Below are 18,800 nucleotides of genomic sequence, written 5' to 3'. Positions count from 1 at the left end.
GAGCGTCCGAACGGCTTGTTCTTCTGCGTAGTATCGTGATGTTTCTATTCCCAAGGCTGCTGCTGATGCTGCTGAGGCTGATGCTGATGTGTGGGCAATACCGGTAGTTACGGTACCGGTAGTCTAGTAGGTACGCTTTGCAGACTTCACCTTGCCATTCTTCAGCCTCGCACTCACATACAACACCGCTACAAAGGCGATTGAAACGGTAACCTCCTGTGCTTATACGGTTGATTACCGACACGCAGCAAATTGTGTAGATGCCAAAGGTCATGGTCCAATCAGCCAGCATACGTCAGCATTTGTGCTTAGCGAGTGGGGCCTGCCGCGCCCTCCGCCCATTGCTCCTGATCCCTTGCCTGCGTAAACGAGTCAAACGAGGCGAGCATGAATCTCAACTGAAAGAGCATCACGAAGTGGATGATCGTAGCGACTGCACAAGATGCCACTGACCATTACCTAAGGATGGAAGTCGCCAACTCGACCCCGAACCAATGTTTCGGCAGCCCAGGTTCGTTGGCGCCAACATTGCGGATGAGGTACACCACGATCACCTAGGACATCCCGGATCCGGCGGCTAAGGCAAGACATTGAGTTCGGTCAGATCGAAAGCTTGGAGAAGAGAAATCTCCGCCCTGCACGCTTGGGCTGGACTTCGAGGGTGTCGGGATACATGTCGTACATAAGCATCCATTTCCCATCTCAACATCTGTCATTCCATCGCTACCCTGCCTCCTAGGGCCAAACTACACCCATGGAATCGCACAAGGCCACCGTAGCCAAGCTGGCTGCGCAAGTCGCGAGGTTCAGTGCCTCGAAGATACCTTTTCGGATCTATCATGGTTCCACGCTATCAACACGACAGTCGTCACGTCGGCCAAATCAAATCATTGACGTTTCCTCCCTAAACCATGTTTTGCAATTTGACAAGCCGGCAAAAACGGTGCTGGTGGAACCAAACGTATCCATGGATGAGCTGGTAAAGGCTACACTCGCCCAAGGCTTTCTGCCAAAAGTTGTCATGGAGCTTCCCAACATCACAGTTGGCGGAGGGTGAGTAGAAGCCCCGTCAGATGTCAAGGCGTCCAAATCGGCCATGCCGGCTGGCAGCAATCAGCACACATGTGAAGAAGCTTGAGGGTATGATACTGACTCCAAGTGAAACAGATTCGCTGGTACCAGTGGAGAGAGCAGTTCATTCAAGTACGGCCTGTTTGATCGCACTATCACTGGCATCGAGCTTATACTTGGTAATGGCGACGTCGTTTGGGCGTCTGCAGAGCAACACCGAGATCTCTTCTTCACCGCTGCGGGAAGTTGTGGCAGTCTTGGAGTCATTACGTTGCTTGAAATGGAGCTCATCGACGCGAAAACCTACGTCGAACTGCAGTATGTTCCCGTCGGAAGTACGCCAGAGGCTGTTGAAAAGCTGAGGCATTATGAGACCCAGCCAGATGTCGACTACATGGACGGCATCCTGTATTCGCCCACCAAAGGGGTCATAATAGTCGGGCACTTGACTGATACTCCCGTTCATGGAAAGATTCAGAGATTCGACCGAGCTATCGATCCATGGCATTATATGCATGCAGAGAAGATTTTGGACCGTATCCAAGACGGAAAGAGCATCTACAAGGAGTCAGTACCCGTTCAGACATATCTTTTCCGGTACGACCGAGGCGTCTTTTGGTCTGGTCTACGAGCCTTCAAGTATTTCATTACGCCTTTCAATCGCATCACCCGGTTCTTGTTGGACCCGTTCATGTATTCTCGGACGATGGTGCATGCGCTCCACCGTTCAGGGCTGTCGACGAGGACTATTATACAAGACTTCGCCGTGCCTTACGACGCAGCAGACGAATTCGTCAAATGGACTGATGAGAGGACGGGCATCTGGCCACTGTGGCTCTGCCCGGTCAAGTCTGCGCCCCAGGGCGAACGCAGTTTTTCTCAGGGCAACAACATCAAGGAGGACATTTTGCTCGACGTTGGCATCTGGGACTTGGGGCCAAACAACGCCCACGAGTTTATCAAGCTCAACAGAGACTTTGAAGCCAAGGTGACGCAGCTCGGGGGAATGAAGTGTCTGTATGCACATGCCTACTACACGGAGCAGGAGTTTTGGGAGATTTACGACGAGAAGAAGTATCTGGAGTTGCGAAGAAAGTATCAGGCCGAGCGTCTGCCGGGCGTGTACGACAAAGTCAAGGTGGACCTTCAGGGGGTTGTTGGGGCGAAGCAGACACCGCAGAAACAAACGTGGGCTGATTGGGCGTACCAGCGCTTCTGGCAGACATGGCCGCTGGGCGGGCTGTATGGCGTTGCGAGCGCGACCAAGGGCCTGGTGGTACAAAGCGACTTTTTGTTGAAGAAGTGAGCTGGCACTATCATACCATGATGGCTGGGAAACGGGTGTTTGTTATGAATGTCCATGTTTCATTGCATGGGGGACAAGAGTCAATCAAGGACGAGAGCGACGTCTCCGCCATAGACGCATGTGATATCGTTCCTCAAGGCAGGAATCCAGTTGTACCGTGGATGCGGTCATGGGAAAATTATAATCATCGCCCTTGACCGTTTATTACAGGTTTTCTCCAAACGTCTTCCTACCAATGATCACCGTAGGTGCCCAGCATCCAAGTTTTCCAGCGCGTCTCAATTCTAGACTCTGCAATGATGACATGTTAGATGAAATGACGCGGTGAAATTCCTGATAACTCGAGGGCTATCACAAGGATGATGCCTTGGACAAGACGCCTGCTATCGTCTAAAGTACATACCCATCGTCTTGAGATGAAGAGTGAAACCGCCTAAAAAGGGACTAGGCGCCTTGACGTCACGTACAACCCGCGGAGGGCGGCTACAGCTCGCATCAACAAACGCTCTTGGGCATCGTGGAAGGTCTACAAGTTCTAGTCACCACGACTATACACTTTAGTAGGGAAATGCAATTACCTTGTATTAGGGATTACCATGTCAAGTGTACTGGATTTGACGAAGCACAGGTGAAGACCGAGTCTGGTTCCTGATAACGCGGACATTTTAATAATTAATTCATGTTCATCCCGCTATCGAAAGTAGTGCGGCTTACAGTTGCCAGACTACGATGGCTGTTGATGATCCACAATATGCCCGTTCATAGAGAGAGAGCGAACTAGTAGACTACTATTTATGTAACCTGCGCTGCTTTGGTCTGTCGAGGCGCGCCACAATGGCAGCGGACGCCGTTGATTTGTTCTTGATGCTTTTTGAAAACTACGGTACTACTACAGTAAGCCCTAGAATACTGCAAGTCTAGCTCCAAGCGTTACATATTAATTAGACGGCCAAATTTCCTTTACGCGACAGTTCAGTTGGCTGTGGATTCACGGGTTAGATATTCTCTAACGCAGACGAACCATGTCGATCATCAAGCTTTAGATAATATCGCTATGCGCAATATTCATGCTGTTACAACGTACTAGTCTATACAGTAGGGAACTGGCTGCGTTTACAAGCACGCTGGCAACACACGTCTACTTTTCAACTGCTACAGGAGTCGGATGACATATGGATAGTAGTGTGTCTGTGGAGGTGTTGGTATGCCAAACACTGCATTTCTTTTATCATGTAGTAGAGCACGTGATAGTGTGAGATACTAGGTGTATTACGGGATAATGTAGCGGTTATATTACGGTCTGCCAGAACGATCGAATTACGGCGTGATGTCCTAGTTTTATTGTGTTGTGCCGTGGCGGTTGTAGTACGGTGTGATAGAGTACTACTACTTACATTATGGCATGATGCACTAGATACCTAATCATTTCAGGAACAAGTATAAAAAGGATGACCAAAGCCTTTTAAAGAGGCAGCCTGCTGTACCTACAAATCTCTCAACCAGTATTACAATTAGCAACGTTCCTGCCACCTGACTATACGCTTCTCACTGTTGCTCCTCTTGCCCTTGCTCGTTGGATTTTCCAATGGCGCTCCTACACCAGATAAGACATCTCCTGGTTTCGACGCCGATGTCCTTGGACCACGTTCCGACAGCCCTCCTGGACTACCGTTTCCTAGAGATGGAACTGGACATTTCGGAGAAGATCAAGCAGGATCTGTAAATCACGGTGAACTCTCAAGTGAGTCTTTGAATTCAACATGCTGACCTTGGCTAACACCAATCAGAAACGTTGCCGCAGGTGAAGCGAGGCATGCATGGCTGTATTCCATTCTTTGCAAACCTCCTCTGTCATAGAGTTAGACCACAGCCACGGCCACAACAGCCGCAGCCACAACAGCCACGGCCACCACAACAGCCACGGCCACCACAACAACGGCCACAACCAACGCCACTGCCATTAGTGCAGCCTATTCGCGGTCGCGCAGTACGTCTAAGAGAACGGCGCACGTTCGACGTTTGGCTAGGAGTGACTGGTCCTAGAGGAGGAGTGCCACTGGTAGACACTACCGAGCCTACACGTTTCACTGCTTTCTGGGATTCAAACAATGACAATAATGGCCCTCTCAGGATCGAAATTCATTCTATTCAATTAACTGTGGGTGAGCACTTTCCTATCGGCGCGAGATGGTACATACACGTCCAAAGTGTCGATGACTCGCCTGCTGGAACCTTTGTCAACGAACTGAGTCGATATTATCAACGGGGCCAATTTTTCGAATTTGAAATTACGCGTGATCGAGTCAATAGACTTCTTCGTGAGCAGAATTCTGCAGGACTTCTTCGCTTGCGTGTGAAATATTTTCTGGACCAAGACCACTAAGTTCCGCACACTGTGCACAGGAGCACTTGGACCAGGCTTATACCAGTACTCTGTACAATTAGCCTCGGTTCACTTGTGTGGATGATTGCTTGGTAGAGAGCCTCTACCAGTCTGTAATTACGTGAGGGGGATATGCGGAAAGCCTGGTGTATGCTGTAGGCAGAGTACGCAATGAAATCTTTGACAGTTGCAGGACATTGATCGCAGGGACAATGCCGTGAACAGAGCTTGTCGGTGTGTGCGAAGGCGGTCGGTATTGTCTAGGTAGAGAGGGGGGAATGGCGATTGTCGTGGTGTTTTGCGGGTGAAGACGCGTCAATACTCAGAGGCGCGTCGACGTCACGTCTGGTCCGCGGGCCGTGGTGAAATGATGTTGTGGCGCACGATCCCTCCTTCCTTGCTTGCCTGTCCCGAGCGCTTGACGTAGCAGCACGTAAACCCACCGCCCCTACGCGACCAACCCACCAACCCCCCAACCTCCCCCAATTCCCAATATTCCCACCCACCCACACAAAAGCAAACTTCGCCAGGCTGCCCTTCTTGGATGATCATCACCCCAGCTTGGCTTCTCTTCTCGACTCTCCTAGTACCTCGTGCCCCGCTATCTGTCTCCATCCACAACTCAGCACGCACGTAGACACCCGTGTTGGCCAACAACAAATTCAACTGCACGCGCGCTTGGCTGGCCTGCAGCGTAGAGGACAGGAAACACCGCGCGTTGAGCAAATCTTGCAGTTGTGGCACCATACTTGGACTTGGTTCGTACAGCCTGCGTCTGGTCTAATGATTTTATTGCCTCCCCCCTTTGACTGCCATCTTCGACTTCTAACACATGTTTTTCTAGTCACACGCCACGCCCATCTCTCTTCTACCCATCTTCTCACCATGGCCCGCCTCAGCGGCCTTCCCTCTGAGCACCATCACGAGGGCCCAGGCGACGCTCCACGACGCAAGCGCGGTCGCCCGTCTAAGAGCCAGAGCCAGAGCCAAGCTGTCGACGACGACATGACGTCCACCACCAAGCGTCCTGCCTCTCCTTCGGCAGAGATCTCGCAGACCAAGCGCACCAAGCGCGTGGATGTCGAGGCCGAGGACGACGAGCACGAGGATCAGATCGCCGAAGAGATACAACAGTCATTTTCACGGTCGCAGCAGGGAGAGGAAGGTACGATCCATGTCGAGCAGCGCAGCCACACCACCACCCGCCGCAACAAGCGCCGCCAGTCAGAGCCATTGATCGGTCGTGATGGCGGCAGCGACGACGAACTTGCCTATCCAACCCTTCCTTCCACACAGCCGATCATGGGCCTGACACCCCACCTTGATCGCGTTGGCGCCTCGCGCTCTCGCTTCACTAATGCGCGCCGGTCGCGCATGTCGATGCCAGCCTCATTCCAAGTGGAGCCCATTGACGAAGTCGATGAGACCAGCACCCAGGTCCAGTTCGTACCCCTCAAAGCCGCCCTCGATGGTCGCACCCGTCGCCGTCTCCGCCGCAGCCATCTGAGCCAGGAGCTCATCAACATCGAAGACCACCAAAGGCAGGACAAGAAGCAGTTGCTGGAACTCCGCCGACAGCTCAAGGCGCAGGACAAGAAGATTGCCGACTTGGAATTTCAAATCGAGGCTCGTCGCTTGGGTGAGATTGACATGAGTGACGAGCATGCTGCAGAATTGGAGAACGCCTTGGAAGAGGCCCGCAATGAGATCAATGATCTGCGAGCCTCGTCCATCTACAACGGTGACGATCGCAACATGGACGACTTCTCTGATGATGATGACGATCTGCTACTTGTCAACCCAGACGAGCTTGACTTTTCACAAGACTTGGTCATGGAAAACACACCCAATGGAAAATACGCTGCTCGCGTGCAAGAACTCTCCCAGTCGGTCACGCTTGAATCCTTCCCTCGCATTTCCCAGGTCAGTCACGATACTCTGATGGACATGGACGACACCGTCGTGCCCAAGGGCCTTGACAACCAGGCCGTCCAACGCTACGAACGAGAGCTTGAGCAGTACAGTCGGGCACTTGGCGAGTCACAAGGCGCGCTGCGCGTCATTACACTAGAACTCCAAAATCTCCACTACATGGAAGCTGGTGCTACCGCCAAGGATATACTCACTGAGATGCGCCATGGCTTCGACACTCTCCGTGCAGAAATGGAGAAGTTTGTTCCGGGATCCACCAAAGATCTCACGTATCAGCAGCTTCTTCAGAAGATCCCTGAGCTCTTCGGTGGCATCTTTATGGAGTTGAAGGAGCAGATTGCCTTCGTTGCCAATTCTCAGCAAACCGAGGTACTCTTGCGACGTCAATTTGAAGGCGTCCTGGATCTCCTGGGCGAGTCTGAAGATCGTGTGAACAAACTACAGAGTGAATTACACACCCTTGACAAGAGCAACGAGGACAAGCAGAGGACTATTCTTGACCTGGAAGAGCAGACCACGACGCTGACGGCCCTGGCTGAGCGGCAGAACACTCAGCTGACCGAGAATGACGCTGAGATGGCTGGTCTCCGCGACGAGATTGAAGGCAAGGATACCTCTTTGGAACGTCTGCGCGAGGCGATTGAAAAGTACCGCATGGAGCTCGACGAGGTTACCGTCGCTGCCGCCAAATTTGAACAGGAGCACCACGACATGATTGAGCAGATTGAACGAGAACACGCCATTGCCATTCAGAATCTTGAGACTGAGCGGGCTGCTGAACAGGAGGGTCGTGAGGCTGCTGAAGCGGACGCCATGCAGAAGCAAGATGTCATCGACGACCTTGAGGCCAGCATTGAGCGTATGGAGACCGAGGTGGACGCCATTACCCAGGACATGAATACTCTTCGCGAACGTCTTGCTGCCGAATCCGAGGGCCGTGAGATAGCCGAAACCGAGCGCGATGAACAGACCGATCTTGCGTACCAGCATGCCAACACAATCGAGAATCTAAATGAGCAGATACATGAACTGAAGGAGCAATTGACCGAGTTCCGCACCAGCCTCAATGCTGAGCGCGCCCAACGCGAGAAGACGGAGGCTGAGATTGATGGGGCGAACGAGAAGATTGAGGATCTCACCACGCGTCTCCATGATTCTGGGCTACAAGCAAACGAACTTCGGTCTAAGCTGTTCCAGCTCCAACAGGAGAAGGAGGAGACCATTGCCACGCTCCAAGAAGAGGCTCGTGAGCGCGAGGAAGACCTTACCGAGCAGCTCAACCAAGAGACGGATAGTCGTGTGGAGGCGGAGGACACAATCGTCAGGCGTGATCAAGAAATCTTGGACCTGCAGGCTACCCTCAAAGCGGTGGAGGCGAAGTTGGCCAATGCGGCACAAGGTCTCATCGCGACTGAACAAGATCGCGATAGCCAGATTGCCACCCTCACCAACCAGCTTGCAGATTTGCAGAACCAACACACCGCACTAGAGAACTCGACCAACTCTACCATTGCCTCCTTGCAAGCCAACATCACCGACCTCAACAACCAGGTTTTGCGACAGCAAGCTGAGATTAAGCGTCTCAATGAGCAGCTCGCAGAAAGCAACCGCGCGCACCTGGAGGAGACTACTATTCTAGAGGAAAAGATTGTTGATCTCGAAGAGAATCTGGCGGCCGCGCAAGCCGACAACGCCAGCTACCGCAAGGAAAACACTTCGCTGTCCCAGCGCGTTGAGTCGGAAGCCAACGAGCTCCTCAACATTGTCGGCTCCCACAACGACGAAGTCCTTTCCCTCCGCACCGTCATCGCGACCCAAGCGGCCACCATTGAGAACCTCAAGAGCGCCTCGGAGCAACGCGCACAAGAGCTCGACGAGCTGCTCGACGAGCGCAACCGCGAAATCACCGAGCTCCAGCTTCTAGGGGACGCACGCATGGACACCATTGTCGGCCTCGAACAACAAATCGACAAGCTCAAGGAGCAATTCCGCCTCGCAGAAGAAGACACGCGCGTCACAATCGACGCCCTGACCACCTCGCAGCGCGCACTCCAGGAGCAAAACGAGAAGCTTGCGGACAAGCTCAAGGAGCGCAACGCCGCGGCTCTCCACGCCGTTCAGGAAATGAAGGCCCAGCGAATCGAGGTGCGGTCGCAGCCGATGGATTTGAATCGCGTGGTTGCCGGCAAGATTGTCAAGGCGGGGGACAAGGTCAAGGTGGGCAAGAAGAGTGGTGGGAAGAAGAAGGTGTCGAGGAGGCAGTGGGACAGTGGGTTTGGGGTTGATGAGAATGTCGAGGATGACGAGGGGGAAGCCTCGGTTGCTGTGTAGATGGGCGATGTGTCTTGGGTGGTTGGGAGGTTGTCGAGAGTTTTGTGTTCTGAAGGCTCGACATGCCTTTTCTTGTTGGTGTGGTCTTGCTGGTCTGGCCTTGCTGGCCTGGTCTTGTTTACCCCAGCGCTCTCTCCAGACCATCTCACACTATTTTTCTCATCGAACGCGCTCTCCTCCATGAGCGATTCTCTTTCATTCACATCCTTTTAAAATCCTTTCCCTCGTCTTTTTCTTCCGCCTAGATTTGTTTGTATCTTCTAGCACCCCAATAGCGGTACGCGTAGGCATTGGTATGCGCACTTTCTTGTAAAGACATGATGGACTGTTTTTTCTTTCTTTTTGTTGCTGTAGCCTGGTTGCATGATACATTGCATGGGGTCGAATACGGTTGGGCATTGGATTGGTTAGCGGGGATTGCGTGCGTTACTGGGATGGGTTGGGGGTTGGAATGCACTCTGCAGGTGGATTTTCGCATGTCGGACTGGTCTTGGCGGGTTTCGTTTGTTGAGTGGGATTGTGGGTTGGGAATTGGGCTGTGCGTTTGGGTAGTGGGTTGGGGTTGGAAGGGATGGGGAATGCAGAGGGAGAGAGGGGGGTTGGGGATATGTGATGATGTGATGATGAAGCGTTGAGGTGGGGGATGGATAGTTTGATGTATTCTTGCTGATTTGTGGTGTTTGGTTTTGGCTTTTGCTTGCCTTTTGATCATGTTTTGATTCTTACTCTCGTTCGACTTGTCGCCCAATCCACATTCCTATCCACTTCTACTTCCCTTCCCTCGACTATTCTCTCATTCTCTAGTAGGTGGGTATGCGCATAAACTATACAGACATCACAAAACAACAGCATACTCATTTCCACACTCACACTGGACTAGTAGATTCACTAGTCATTTCTACACTCTCTCTCTCTATTCACCCATTTACCCTTCCAGTCTTTTATCCTTGCACCCCCGCACAAAAAAAAAATGCTTTACCTTTGATTTCTGGATTTCCCCTCTTCTTGTCACCCCTACTCTCCTCCTATTCTATCCGTTCCCATCCACCCTCCCCATCCACCCACGCACCTCCCCCCTCAGTGCACGCATCTCAAACTTGAGCGCCGCAACCTCTTCCCGCAGATGGGCGAGTTCATCCGGGGTCCTGTTTCGGTGCTGTGCGTGCAGTGGATGCAGTGGATGCAGTGGACGCGGTGTCGACGAAACACAACCAAGCGACGTAAAAGTAAAGTCGCCAGAAAAAGGAGCATCCAGCCGTGAATCCAGCTTCGACAATGACAACGACGGCCAGGTATCCAAACACCCGTCCCCGTCCCCATTCACACACTGCGAAGAAAATCTCTCCGTGCCCCAGACTCCCTCGCCAGGCGTTCGCGGCGCATCCTCACGTCCCAGACTGATTCGGCGGGATCCCGCGAGCAATGGTGGTGGCACATTTGCCGTCTCACTCTGCAGCGTCGGTGTAAAAGGCGTGGGCGCGGGGTTCGCTGAGTGCGGAGGTGTGTGTTGGAAACGATGGGGACGGGCGGGGACACGTGGTTTTGGGAGTTTGTGGCGTTGGGTGGTGCAAGGTGGGGTGAAGTATTCAGTGTCGGAGAGGTCGGAGTCTTGGGCTGGGAGGGGGGATGTTTGGGGAATGAGGGTTGGGGATGGGGATGGTGAGGGGAGAGGTGGGGAGGGCGGTGATGGGTGTTTCTGGCTTCTAATCTGCTGTTGGTGCTGGTGTTGCGTTGGAGTGGGAAGATGAGATGGATTTGGATTTGTCAAAGGTATCTTGTCCAACAAGGCAAAAGACACGTGTTGCGGCGAGGTGAAGGTTTCGGTAGCGATACGTGGTCGGAGTAATGATTTCCGCCTCGGATGCTCCCTGCATAAGGGTGAGCCTGTCGTGATATCCGACGGTCTAAGGCTAGGTCGCAATACGCGCGATTCAGGCTGCTCGGAGAAGAGATCTCTTGGGCTTCCAAATGGGAGTACGGCCCTGCCGCCATGTTTCCACGGTGACTCTGTCTTCTTGACCGTACCCATGTCTTCGTCCGATGACATCTCTCCATCTCCCATCAAGTCACCCATAGCCGTACCAGGCTCTAGCGGCAGGGAAGGAATTCGCTTCGGTAGCACTGATGGCGTGGACATGTCACCCACCCACTCGATAGTCATGACCGGTGCCTCCAACACGACCTCATGTCTAAGCAAACCCAGCACATTGAACACCAACACCTTGCCCGCTCGTGTACCAACAGCAATCAGTGTTTCCACACCATCATACGCCCTCTTCGCCTCCTCCGTCGCATCACCGCCCAACAGCACATCGTCGTCTGTCCGACCCCTTGAGCCCACCGGTCCACTGGCCAGGATGGATATCGACGTCGCTGGGCCGCAGACATGCTACGTCCTCAACACCCTCCCCCCAGCCTCAAAGTCGACAAGTCTACACTTGCCATCCTGTCCGATACTGAGGACTCGTGACTTGTAGCCCGGCAGGAACTCGGCGGCCGTCATACCCCCCATGACTGCTTTATGCAGCTTCCTGATCGCCCCCACACGGACCGGCTGGAGTTGGAAGGCCCGCGTGTGGCGTACATGTGACTGCTTGCCATTGTCCGTGGCATGTGGGAGGAAGAGCCGGTACAAGGCTAGAGCGCCGTCCTGGAAGCCCAGCACAAAGTTGGTATAGGATGGCTGCGAGTCCTCCTCGCGGCTCTGAAAGGCAGCGCAGGTGACGGGCGAGCGGGCATCAGTCGGCTGAAACATCACTGGTGCGCTGGCTCCCCAGCGTCGGTCCTGGAGGTATATGGTGGGTGGCACTGGCGAAGCCGAGATAAGGACATGGCCATTGTGTGAAATGGCAAGAGTGTTTGGGGGCGAAGGATGCGGCGGTAAAGATGGGAGGAGTTCTGCTGTAGGAATAGAGTAGGCTTGAACAGACGTGCTCAGGGTAGTCGTGAAGTAGAGGATACGCGAATCTGGTGAGAACAGTAGCAGCCGTGGTTCTCCCTGGGTTGTCTTCAGCAAGCAAGTTATGTGGCAACACCCTTGCCCTACTGACGTCGCTCTTTTGCAGCTTATATTCCCGATCACTGCCGCGTTTCGTGTCGTGTAATATGACGACCTGGCTATCCGCAATCGCAATCAGGCTACTATTGTCCCTCGAAGCTTTCGCATTGACAACGCCATTGGGCGTCTCGCACTCGAATAGAATTCTGTTACCAGCGGCCAGCGATCTCAGATGAACTGTTTGCGGTGTGGCTACGAAAAGGCTGCATTCGGGCGGTAGTTGTGGCAACGAAGCCATAACCACGGCTGCGATAATGATGGGTATAGGGTGGGTGAGAATGCAGTAGCAGTATCAAGGAGGCTCTCCAACCTAGACAGATATCACGTGGTCAGTGAAGGCAGGAATAATGACAGCACCTAGGTACCTATTCAAAAGGTGGAAAGTGCGACCGACATGGCACGTGATGTAAAATTTCTGTCATTCACTGCGCACATCCTTCGTGTCCATGATCTATGCATATCCAAATCCAAGTCTATCTTTTCGAGTCTGGCGTCTTCACCTCAGTTTCGCATACTTCTTGCCCCATTTCTGGGCAATCTCCTCTTCCGAAAACTTCCTCGTCTTGCGCTTGAGCATCTCCACTCTCTCCTCCATGGTCAGCTTCATCTGATCACCCATCGGCACCAGACACCTGGCAACGTGCTCGTAATTCTTCCTCAGCAGGTTGATGGTGAGGAACATGTAGTCAATGTTGTAAAACACCAGCGCATGCTCATCCGAGTACTGCTTCTTCTGCGACAGGAAAGCAACAGGATGTTCGCGCCAGTGACGAAGCGGGTTGAGGTGATGAGAAGTATGATAGCCATCGTTGTAGCAGTACCGGTTACTCTAAACCCGATTAGTGCGTGTTGCTATTGCGATGTCGATGTGCAAACGGCTTACAGGCACATCAATGAGCGTGATGCTCGATCTGAAGTCCGAGTTTGGCTCTACTTCATCTACAAGCGCATGCTGGCCCCAGTTACCCGTCATCAAAGCCAAGCGCATGAGAGCCAGTGGAATGAGGTAGACAAAGGTGGTTGCGAGAGCATTGACACGGGTGAACATGTAGTACAAGAATGCGTAGTTGCCAAGCTCAAAGGCAGCTGCTCGGAAAGCAAGTCCAGGCTTGCGTGTGCTGTAAAAGTAATGCGGCAGATCAAACCAGATGAAGAAGTAAAAGCGTCCGACGTAACGCAAAAAGTCCCAGACATCATCTCTTTGATAGCGAATGGTGGACGACAGATCATTCGGCCCGTTGCCTTCGACGTGATGATGCTTGACGTGGTGATAGTAGTACGAGTTCCATGTATGGCCCATCAAAGGATCCAAGAGGTAGGGAAAGAGCTCATCGATAAGAGCATACCTTTTGCGCAAGACACCGCGCATGTGAATGTGCTGATGTCGTAGGAGGGTGTAGGCTCCCATGTACCAACCCTGGACGACGCAGTGAGGCACAGCATGCCACCAATGAAAGTGGACGAAGAGATAGATGGCAGAGGGAACGGTGGTGCACAGGTAGAGCAGTAGATGTGTGATCATGACGACGTCAGTCTCGACTCGAACCACGGTGCGCGCCCAGACCATGTAAGGGTCGAGGATCTGCCGACGAAAGAAGCCATGCTTGATGTCTGGCAAATCCTTGGTGCTAAAGACTGTAGGCTCAAAGCCATCAGACTTGGGGTTGTTCAGACGCTTCAAGTAAGCAATGGCTTGCTGATGTTGGTCTGACAGATCTAGATCTTATCAGTTGGAGCTCTCATTGGATCAGCACAGCCAGCAGAAGGCCGCCTACCTTCGGGAGACGGGACCACGAATTCGGTCCTCTTGATCATGGAATCGTCCGAATCGTCGGCAACGTCCCATTCAGCGTCGCTTGCGTCATGCTTGAAAGCTTCATATTCCTTGCGGAGCACGTCCAGAACCAAGCGGTCGGGGCCTGTCAGCTCCGCATCTGCAGGGAAGGGAAGTCGGCCCATGGAGAGAGACCGGGGAAATGTGACAAAAAGTTGGCTGCTCGGCAGGAAAGAAAAGGCGTGTGGCGGTTGGTGGGCTACGCAAAGAGGACCGGGAAACGACCGGTCAATTAGGCCGCATCGCCGAACGATCGAATCGAGATGATAGGGCAAGGGGCAAGGAGGATTGATTGCAATGCGGCAACTAGGGAGCGAGAGACAATGCAGACCAGCAGCACACGTCGATGGAAGGTGGGTGAGAGTAAGAGAAAAGACCCTGAGGCTCTGCGAAGCGAAAAGGGAGGGGGGGGGGGGGGAGAACGGAGAACGTGTGGGTCGTGTCTGTTTTAGCGTGGCCCTGCACTCTGCCTTGATTGGCCATAGAGGCTGGTGGTGACGCGTGTCTGCAACCAGACAGTGGAGCAGTGAGTAGAGTAGACACGACAAGAAGATCAAGTCTTCTACCCGTACAATATATTGCCAACTACTACTCTACAGAGTTCCTTGTATTTCCTTGTCCTTGCAAGCTTGAAGAAAATCTAGAGTTATAACTTGCCACCTCCAACGAGCGAATCATCCAAGATCCCTGTAAGCAATGTGAGACCCCGACGCCGATGCGCCATACCACAACCATCACAACACCACTCCACCTATAGTAGCGAACCCCAAAGACAGCCCTCTACATCGCCCTATACGGGAATACCCCCAATCCTGCGCCTGACTTCCAATCTCTACTACTACAACATGCCCTACTCCCATCCTACTCCACGCCATCCACATCCTCCATCCCCAGCACAACCCTTCCCTCAACCCTCAACCCTCCTTCCCCCCTTTCCCCTTGCCCTCCGCAACCCAACCAACTGCCGCGCAATCACCCCCAGCAAAAACGCAATCATCGCAAACACCACTACCAGCAGCCGGAGCAGAAACAAGGCCGTGTCGAACCGCGCGTTTGTGGCTTCGTCGAGCCGGTGTTCGAACCAGACCATTGCGGGCTGGGGTTGGGACTGGTGCTGGTGTGGTGAGTTGGCTGTTGTGCGGTGGATGCATGCAGGGTGGGGGAGTGGGGAATCCCGACTTACTACATGTGCGATTGCTAGATAGCTTGGTGAAGCGTGGGGAATTGCGAGAATGGGTGTGAGCGTGTGTGTTTTTGTTGCTGTTTTTTTTTCCCAAGTCGGATGGAGTGTATTGACGAGTGTTTGTGTTTGTTGTCGAGATGGCGAACGTGTTGTTGCATTAACGTGGTGGGGTCTCTCGGTTAAGCGTACTTTTACCCATCCGTCTGCCTACTCTACCGTAGCAGCTGGTGAGGATAACTGCGTACCTGGGTCCTCTACCGCCAGGCGACTTATACAACACAGCAAGCACGATTCTTCGTCAATGCAATCTTGTCCACCATGGAAATGAAACATCGACTAGACAACCAGTCATCTTCTTACAATTCACCTGCACAAAAATCCCTTTGAATTCGCACACACCCCTAACATCGCCGCTCAAGCCAAGGAAAGAACCCCCCCCCCCCACCTCAAAATATCCGAAACACCACCTCCTCCCCCCCAAACCCCGCAGCCTCACCAAACATGACCCCCTCAACATAACACTCGCCCACAAACCTGCCCTCTCTCCCCGCAGCCCCAAGCGCAAGCACATACGGCACACTACCTCCGCGCAACACCACGACCGCATCCCCCACCGCCGTCCCTTGTGGACAAAGCCCGACGCGTCCCTGTGCCGTGACGAGGAATTTCCGCTCATGGCACGCCTTGCCCGCCAGCACGCCAAACTGATGCGCATCGCCGCTGCGCGCAAGCCGCTGTAGCTTTGCGGCGAGCGGCGCGCTGAAGTCTGTGAAGCCCGGGTCGAGGCGGGCCCAGTAGGCGGCGAAGTCGGCGACGAGGGAAGGGATGTGGCGCGAGGGGACAATGTGGCCGAGGGGTTGCGCGGGGAATTGTGTGGGTTGCGCGAAGCCGGCGGCGGTGAGGAGCTCGATGTATTGCTGTAGGCGTTGGCGTTCAGGCATCTCGTTGGGGGTGGTGGGGAGGAGGTGGGTTCGCCAGAGGTGGGTGATGGCGTCGGTGGTATGCTCGAGGTGGAGTGTGAGCTTGCGGGAGAAGGTCAAGGGGCTGTCTGTGACGAATTGGACGGTGTCGATTTGAAAGCCTCTGAGCTGGAGAATGTGGGGTTCGTCGTCGAGGGAGCGGGCGAGATGGACGTCTACTGTCGTTGAAAAGCAGGCGTTGTATTTCTCGGGGAAGCCGAAACCTCGAATGGTGGCTACGGGCTGATCCAGGTTTGGCATCCATGAGACGAAACTATGTAAACCATCTGGCGAGGGAAAAGTATTCACCAGGCTAAGGACATCGAGCTTGCAAGTCTTGAGAATGAGGCCCCGAGCAAATTCGGTGTAGACTTCGATGGCAGTCTTGGAATAATCCGGCACCAGACCTGATGGCCGGCTATCCAAAGGGCCAAGATCGTTTGCAAGTCCCAGCAAGGCAAACACCTTGTCTCTAGGATCGGTGGCCTCGAAATCTCGTGCCCGCGACGCCAGCTCAATCAACGAAAGACCTCGCGGCATGCGCGTGTGCAGGAGACCAAGCCACAGTCCCGGGAGGAATCCTTGATCACTATCCTGTCCACCGGCATCAGCGGTCGATGACGCGGTGTAAGTACGAGTGAATTGTGCCTGCCACAGTGCGGCAAGTATAACGGACCCCCAAGGCAAACTATACGATCCCAGCCTTACGGTGATGTCGGGTTGAGACAACGCCTCTTGCAGGACCCACACGCGGCGGAACCAAGGTAGCGTAAAGAAGTGAGCGATATCCTCGTACGCATACTCGGTGTAGGACTGCAAGTGTGCAATATCTTCTTCAGACAAATCTAGGCCCGAGGGACCCACAATGGTGTCTGGTGAGATGGAAGCATCAGCTTGAAACCGCCTTGACATGTCGTTGATGATATCCAAGGCTGCCATTAGCCTTGTTGTACCCGGGCCCAGCCAGACTACTACGCCAGACGCTTTACTGTAGATATCCCTCATCAAACCCACTTGTTCCCCGCGCTCAGTATCGTTGGTTTGGTCGATACATATAGCATCGATCCAGTAGAGTGTCGATTTGGAACTGGTCTTCAAGCCCTGAAGTGCGCTATGAAGGTTCTCAGTGACTTGCATGGGTCGATAGTCAGAATCCGCGGTCCGTACGAAGATCTGCTTGCCGGTGGTGGAAATACCCCAGCAATAACTCAAACACTCGTACTGTAGTCTACTGTTCCAGGGATCCACGGATTCAAGTGAGCAGTATAAGTCACTCGCCCCACTCGCATCGGGTCCTGGATCCATCCGCAGGAGCCTAATATTGGACCTTGAGTTCGGAAGAGTAGGGTGTATAAAGAGCGTAGAAAAGTTGTGCTCTGGACGTGAACCATCCACGGTTCGAGGAGTCAAAGAAATATCACCATTCTGCAAACGGTAAATGAAGGACGAATTAGGAAGCCCTGTTTCCTGCTTGCATGTTACGTAGTTGTAGAAAGCTTCTCGAATAGACGAGGAGCTTTCCAATCCGACTGCTTGATAGACGGGGCTGCGGTGCTGATCATTGGCTGTGCCTGTGGTGGTACCATTGGCAATACCTATGCTGCTGAAGTCGTGTTTGATATCAGAATGCCGTGGACGGCTCCTCGCTGGAAACACCGTATCGTCCTCCCCTGTCCCAATGGAAGTCCTTTCACTTTGGGCAGGAGAGAAGCTCAGCTCACTCCAGGACTGGCCCACGTATACCTGTCGCTTCCTTTTCCCAAGCCGCCGTAAAAACGCATCATCAGAGCGATGCAAATTACCCACCATGACTCCAGGATCCGCCGTCTCCACATCAGCCTTCCTCTTGGACTCTTTCTTCCCAGCAAGACGCAGCGACGAGACTGTGGTCGAGGAAGCCTCAGTCTCGAGCGCGGGTTGAACAAGACTAGTCATCCCAGTAGATTCGTAGCCCCTATCGATGTTGAGCGATGCACTGCGAGTATGCATGTCACCAACCTCAATGCCAGCGTCTGAACACGGTTGAGGATTTTCGGAGCTCGTATTTGGCTGCATTGCACACGGCTGTGGTCCCTGCAGTAAAGCTGGATTCGGCGGCAAAGAGGCCATGAAGTTGACATTATCAATAGGCCGCTGCGAGATTTTTGATACTCCAACGATGAAGCCCACATTCGCCACCGGCGTCTGCATCTGCGGTATACTCCACTGTGTATCCAAACCATGCACATCTTGCCATTGCTGTAATTGGCGTTGTTGCTGTTGCTGTAGCCGCATTTGCAGCCGAGCCTGTCCCTCCGCTCCCTTGTCTTGCATGGCGATTCCCCGACGCAAAAAGTTTACATTCGCAGCTTGATTCTGCTGCTGCCGTGCTAGCATATGTCGATGCTTTACTGCTTCTGCTTCTGCTTCTGCGTCTTCTTCTGGTTCTGCGTCTTCTTCTGGTTCTGGTTCTGGTTCTGGTTCTGTTTCTGGTTCTGGCTCTGGTTCTGGCTCTGGTTCTGGCTCTGGCTCTGGCTCTGGCTCTGCCTCTGGCTCTGGCTCTGGCTCTGCCTCTGCTTCCGCCACTTCTGCTTCTACCCCATCCGCTAGCACTACATCATCAAACCCGCCTTCCATACTCAAACCCCGTACTATTGAATCCCACCCACCTCTAGTACAGACAGTCAGCCTCGCCATCCAACCGTGACAACATCGGCAACTAGGTATACTTGCAATCAATCTCGACGCGCAGTAAATACCCCAA

At 53.4% G+C, this 18,800-nt stretch overlaps 7 protein-coding genes across 7 annotated transcripts; 3 read left to right on the top strand and 4 right to left on the bottom strand.

Moving 5' to 3' along the window:
• Window positions 1–754: 754 nt before the first annotated feature.
• Window positions 755–2,377, top strand: IAQ61_009325 (uncharacterized protein; the record flags this gene model as incomplete). Its single annotated transcript, XM_003838070.1, has 2 exons — window positions 755–1,053; window positions 1,168–2,377. 2 exons carry the CDS (start codon window positions 755–757, stop codon window positions 2,375–2,377), a joined length of 1,509 nt encoding a protein of 502 aa, XP_003838118.1.
• Window positions 2,378–4,190: 1,813 nt separating this feature from the next.
• IAQ61_009324 (uncharacterized protein) lies at window positions 4,191–4,760 on the top strand (the record flags this gene model as incomplete). Its single annotated transcript, XM_066098342.1, has 1 exon — window positions 4,191–4,760. The coding sequence occupies one exon, from the start codon at window positions 4,191–4,193 to the stop codon at window positions 4,758–4,760; it is 570 nt and encodes a 189-aa protein (XP_065951501.1).
• A 544-nt stretch (window positions 4,761–5,304) lies between these two features.
• Window positions 5,305–9,023, top strand: IAQ61_009323 (uncharacterized protein; the record flags this gene model as incomplete). The annotated part of the gene is made up of 3 exons (XM_003838068.2): window positions 5,305–5,346; window positions 5,398–5,518; window positions 5,605–9,023. The coding sequence occupies 3 exons, from the start codon at window positions 5,305–5,307 to the stop codon at window positions 9,021–9,023; spliced, it is 3,582 nt and encodes a 1,193-aa protein (XP_003838116.2).
• A 241-nt stretch (window positions 9,024–9,264) lies between these two features.
• IAQ61_009322 (uncharacterized protein) lies at window positions 9,265–9,735 on the bottom strand (the record flags this gene model as incomplete). Its single annotated transcript, XM_066098341.1, has 1 exon — window positions 9,265–9,735. The coding sequence occupies one exon, from the start codon at window positions 9,733–9,735 to the stop codon at window positions 9,265–9,267; it is 471 nt and encodes a 156-aa protein (XP_065951500.1).
• A 318-nt stretch (window positions 9,736–10,053) lies between these two features.
• IAQ61_009321 (uncharacterized protein) lies at window positions 10,054–12,319 on the bottom strand (the record flags this gene model as incomplete). The annotated part of the gene is made up of 2 exons (XM_066098340.1): window positions 10,054–11,353; window positions 11,985–12,319. The coding sequence occupies 2 exons, from the start codon at window positions 12,317–12,319 to the stop codon at window positions 10,054–10,056; spliced, it is 1,635 nt and encodes a 544-aa protein (XP_065951499.1).
• Window positions 12,320–12,577: 258 nt separating this feature from the next.
• On the bottom strand, window positions 12,578–14,316 carry IAQ61_009320 (uncharacterized protein; the record flags this gene model as incomplete). Its single annotated transcript, XM_003838066.2, has 3 exons — window positions 13,857–14,316; window positions 12,965–13,797; window positions 12,578–12,910 (listed from the first exon to the last, which is right to left on the bottom strand). The coding sequence occupies exons 1-3, from the start codon at window positions 14,038–14,040 to the stop codon at window positions 12,578–12,580; spliced, it is 1,350 nt and encodes a 449-aa protein (XP_003838114.2). The 5' UTR covers window positions 14,041–14,316.
• A 1,228-nt stretch (window positions 14,317–15,544) lies between these two features.
• On the bottom strand, window positions 15,545–18,673 carry IAQ61_009319 (uncharacterized protein; the record flags this gene model as incomplete). The annotated part of the gene is made up of 1 exon (XM_066098339.1): window positions 15,545–18,673. One exon carries the CDS (start codon window positions 18,671–18,673, stop codon window positions 15,545–15,547), a length of 3,129 nt encoding a protein of 1,042 aa, XP_065951498.1.
• Between the last annotated feature and the right edge of the window lie 127 nt (window positions 18,674–18,800).

The sequence above is a fragment of the Plenodomus lingam genome, assembly GCF_022343315.1.
Source record: "Plenodomus lingam strain CAN1 chromosome Unknown contig_6, whole genome shotgun sequence".
In the NCBI taxonomy this organism is placed as follows: domain Eukaryota; kingdom Fungi; phylum Ascomycota; class Dothideomycetes; order Pleosporales; family Leptosphaeriaceae; genus Plenodomus; species Plenodomus lingam.
This window is presented reverse-complemented; position numbering and strand designations above follow the sequence as displayed.